This window comes from Gadus morhua, chromosome 13 (genome assembly GCF_902167405.1).
Source record: "Gadus morhua chromosome 13, gadMor3.0, whole genome shotgun sequence".
Classification (NCBI taxonomy): Eukaryota; Metazoa; Chordata; class Actinopteri; order Gadiformes; family Gadidae; genus Gadus; species Gadus morhua.
In genome coordinates this window covers 10,613,877-10,618,666 of record NC_044060.1, presented here as the reverse complement: position 1 = coordinate 10,618,666, position 4,790 = coordinate 10,613,877, and the positions used below count along the sequence as shown (strand labels likewise).

Genomic DNA, 4,790 nt, shown 5'->3' with positions numbered 1-4,790 from the left:
AAAAGAGAAGACAAGAGAAGAGAAGAGAGAACACAAGAGGTCGTAATAAAAGTAAAGAAGAAAGGAAAATGGGAAGGGAGGATAGGAAGTGAAGAGATTTGTATGGACGAGAGGGGGAAGGAGGAGCATAGGAGGAGGAAGAGATCAAAAGAGATGAGAGATGGGATGGAGGAGAAAGGAACGCAATGAGGTTTGTGATCAAAGAGGAGGGAGAAATTAGAGAGGCGCACAAAAACACTCACACACACACACACACACACACACAATCACAGACACACGCACACGCACACGCACGCACGCACGCACGCACACACATCTTGTGTGTGTGCGTGGTAAGTCTCCCCTCCAGTGGGATTCAAACCCACAACCAGCCACAGAGAGGATGTTTGTTATAAACACTAAACATTAAGTATGAATTTATTTAAATAGAAATGTAGAAATGTAACATTTTAATTAATCCTGACATCATAAGAATGTCAATGCATAGCAATATATTCAAAGTTGTGACCTCATAAGGATAGCTTTTAATTTATGTGAATGTTTTCAGAAAGCTGAGACCTCATAAGGATAGTATGACATTTTTCTGAATGCCTGCAGAAAATTGTGACCTCGTAAGTATAGCTTGGAATATATGTGAACGTGTTCAGAAAGTTGTGACCTTATAATGATAGAATATAATTGATCTTAATGCATTCAGAAAGTTGTGACATCATAATGACAGTAGCTTATGTGTAGAAATGCAATCAAACTAAGTTTTGATGTTATAAGAATGCTATAATCTATGCTATATATATAAAAATGTATTTGGAAAGTAAAGATCCCATCAGGATATTTGATCATTGATATAAGCATATTCAAAAAGGTAGGACGTCATAAGTATCATGTCGAATTTAAAAACATGTGTTTAGAAAGCTATGGGATGATAAGAATATCCATAAGGCTATTATATAATTTACATAAATGTATTCCAAAAGTTAAAGACCTGCTGCTCTACATAGTAAAGTTAGGATGTTAATGCGCAGCATGGATTATGAAAACACACGCGTTAGATTACATAATCCCACCAGTGTGTGTCGTTCCAGATATGTGTGTGTGTGTGTGTGTGTGTGTGTGTGTGTGTGTGTGTGTGTGTTTATTTTTGTGTGTATGTATGTGTGTGATTATCTTTGTGTGTGTGTGGGTGTGTGTGTGTGTGTGTGTGTGTGTGTGTGTGTGTGTGTGTGTGTGTGTGTGTGTGTGTGTGTGTGTGTGTGTGTGTGTGTGTGTGTGTGTGTGTGTGTGTGTGTGTGTGTGTGTGTGTGTGTGTGTGTGTGTGTGTATGGATGTGTGTGTGTTTATCTTGTGTGTGTTTTTGTGTATGTGTGTGTTCATCTTTGTGTGTGTGTATGAGTGTTCATCAGCTCACAACTCTAAATTTGTAGTAGTAGCAGATATAATGACCCATTTCAACATCATTTTTCATCCCTCCATCTGTGTTCTGCGGTTTCTTTCACTCTCTCTCTCTCTATCTCTCTCCCTCTCTCTCCCTCTCTCTCCCCCTCTCTCTCTCTCTCTCTCTCTCTCTCTCTCTCTCTCTCTCTCTCTCTCTCTCTCTCTCTCTCTCTCTCTCTCTCTCTCTCTCTCTCTATTTCAAGCTCTTTCTGTCCATTTCTCTCCATTTAACATCCATAATATATGAAAACATGTACACTAACATCTATACCTCTTTCACCCGCCCTTTCCCCCTCCCATCTTCCCAACCCCCTTTATTTCTTTATCTGTTGTCAGTTTAAATCAACGTTAACCAGGATGATGATGTCACTCGTTGTCCATGACAACCTCAGGTTGCCTGGGCGACGCCCCTGGGTGGTTGGGACAGGTAGCCAGTCAAGGACACGGACAGACTGGAAGGCGCTCTGACCTGACACAGCCCCAAAGCCTTCCCCTGATGCAATTATTAATGTCGGAGATTCATAGGCCGATAAAAAAGACTGAAAGAGACGCAGAGCAGTGCAGATAGAGAGACAGACAGACAGGAAAACGGATAGACAGACAAATCGAAACACAGAGACAGACAGGCAGAAAACCAAATGGACAGACGGACTGACCAATAGTCAGGCCGATAGACAGACGGACAGGCAGACACATTATGGCATGATGATCAGTAAAAAAAAACGGAGCAGAGATATAGCGACAGAGAGCGAGAGAAATAGAGAGAGGAGGTCAGACCAGAATAGAGTTACAGAGACAGACAGAGAGAGTAAGAGGGAAAGATAGAAATAGACAATGTTGGATACAGAGGAAGAGTGGGGGCGAAAGAGAGAGGGAAAGAATGGTAGGGTGGCTGTGTGTGAGAGAGAGAGAGAGAGAGAGAGAGAGAGAGAGAGAGAGAGAGAGAGAGAGAGAGAGAGAGAGAGAGTGAGAGAGAGAGAGAGAGAGAGAGAGAGAGAGACATCTACAGGGAAAGGTCATTGCACCTGTGATAAGAGCGGCATGGACAGCCGGCTCACAGCCGGTGCCAAGAGTTTGTCAACACAACACAGGTGTGTCGGGACCACTCATGTGCCCTCAGAGGACCTGGGAAGCGAGCCCAGGGGCCGGGGTAGTCCAGAGGATATTCAGGATATTCACCTCCCACCCTGAAGGTTAGGGATAGGGCATCCTAGAGCAAGATGCCCTATCCCCTCTCTACTTCGTAATGTCTCCATCTGAAATCACTGTTAGTAACTATGGACACAAACTATATTTAAATGATAAAGTGATGAGCATAGAGGGGGGGATGGGGGGAGACATGTAAGGTGGAGTTGGAGGTGGATATTTAGGGTGGAGTTGGAGGTGGATATTTAGGGTGGAGTTGGAGGGGCAGCTCTGCGGAGATGAGTTGCAGATAAAGGGAGTGATGGAGCAGAGCATATAGGAGAAGGGGAAAAGAAAGAGATGGACTCCAAACTCTGCCTGGCCTGGTTTACCTTTGCATGACACACCCCCATTCCTTCATCCATTTTCTGATTGGCCGGCACGCAAGCCTCTGGCAGCTCAGAGACTACCATCTCCCCCCCCCCCCCACACACACACACTCTGTATCTCTGCATGGCTCTCACCCTATGTGTCTCTCTCTTAGTATTTTGGCTGAATTCACTATCTCTGTTTCTTTCTCTCTCCCTATCTCTCTCACTGTTGCTTGCCCTCCTCGCCCCTTCCTGCTCTTCCTACCTCTCCCCCCTCCCGTCTCTCTCTCTCTCCCTCTCTCTGGGCGTCCATCCTGTCACCAGCCCAGCCAGTCAGTGGAGCATCGGCATGGCAACGAAGCGCCGGGCAAGCGACAGAGCACAGAGGGAGCAGAGCAGCAGCGTGCAACACTACGACGACTAGACTAGTGTTTGGTCTGTGCGGGACGCATCGCACTGGCAACAGATAGCAAACCGACCGCTACCGGCTGCACGCTGCCTGAGACAACACTGACGGGCTTTGTTGGACCCTGCAGCGACGCCGCCACAGCGTCTCCAGGGGGACCTTTATTGGGGAAAGGAGATTGCCTCTGGTGGTCCGTCTCGTGCGTGAGTGTGAATGCTTGTCTTGTGAGTGTTTGCGTTGTGTGTGTGTGTGTGTTCTGTGCACCCAGTGCACGTGAGGTGACGTTTCAGCACCAGCAACCGAGAGGAGAGCAGCACCACACTGTCTGGCGGGTGCTGAATGACAGAGCGAGACAGATCGACGAGAGAGAGAGGGAGAGGAAGAGAGAGAAAGAGGGACGGAGAGACGGGGAGAGAGAGAGGGAGAAGGAAGAGAGGGAGAGAGGAAACGTCAACACTGCTGTCATTTCAGAAGAGTTACGGAGGAGCGTGAAGACAGAAGACAGGAGACAACAGAAGAAGAGAGGGAGGGGAAGATCGGCCAGAGGCCAAGGGGGTCAGAACTGGACATCTGAACGGTCAGACAATACCGGACATCTCGGCATCTCAACGGTCCGACAAAACCGGGCATCTGAGCAGGGGACCTTCGCTCATCAGAGCACCTCCTATCCGGGCCAGCAGTGATCTTAAACAAACGCTGCTTGTGATCTTGACTTGGGGGTTCTGTTTCTCCCTCGTCTCAACGCAGCATCCCGTCCCTCCCACACCGGACTCTACCCGGGGTCCTGTCCCTGGTGACCACCTTCACTGCTGCGTACGGCCCAGTGCGCTACTCTCTCCTCCACTCTTTTTCCCCGTCCCCGTGCCGTGGGGGGGACCTGACCGCCGGTCAAGACGCCGCGCGCCGTACTCCGAGTGAAGAATGCCCCGGCGCGGCTGGCCAAGCCGGCCGACACGGGCCCGCCCCCGGGCGCCGGGCTCTACATGGAGCGCTCCCAGAGCCGCATCAGCCTCTCCGCCTCCTTCGAGGCGCTCGCCATCTACTTCCCCTGCATGAACTCCTTTGACGAGGACGACGGAGGTGAGCGCACCCACGCACGCACACATACACACACACGCACACGCACATACACACCGTATACACGCATGCACGCACGCAGATGTCCCGCACCCCCCCCCCCCCCCTGCGCATGTACGCACGCACACACACGCGCATGCACGTGCGTACGCAAACTCACACAAATGCACACGCACACACACACACACACACACACACACACACACACACACACACACACACACACACACACACACACACACACACACACACACACACACACACACACAAACATGCACACAGAGATGGACAAACCGTCGTTGTCCGTACAAATGTAGGTGCGCAAGCAAACAGAGTGTATACGCACAAACATCAAAGAGAACACGAACACACATGTGTGC

The 4,790-nt window shown here is 49.2% G+C and overlaps 1 protein-coding gene across 1 annotated transcript in view; it reads left to right on the top strand.

Annotated features, from left to right (window-relative positions):
- Positions 1 to 3,063: 3,063 nt before the first annotated feature.
- rims4 (regulating synaptic membrane exocytosis 4) overlaps positions 3,064 to 4,790 on the top strand; it is a 25,212-nt gene continuing 23,485 nt past the window's right edge. Inside the window, exon 1 of the mRNA XM_030375786.1 lies at positions 3,064 to 4,413. Coding sequence (XP_030231646.1) covers positions 4,317 to 4,413 — 97 coding nt within the window. The 5' untranslated portion in view covers positions 3,064 to 4,316. The remainder of the gene's footprint in view (positions 4,414 to 4,790) is intronic.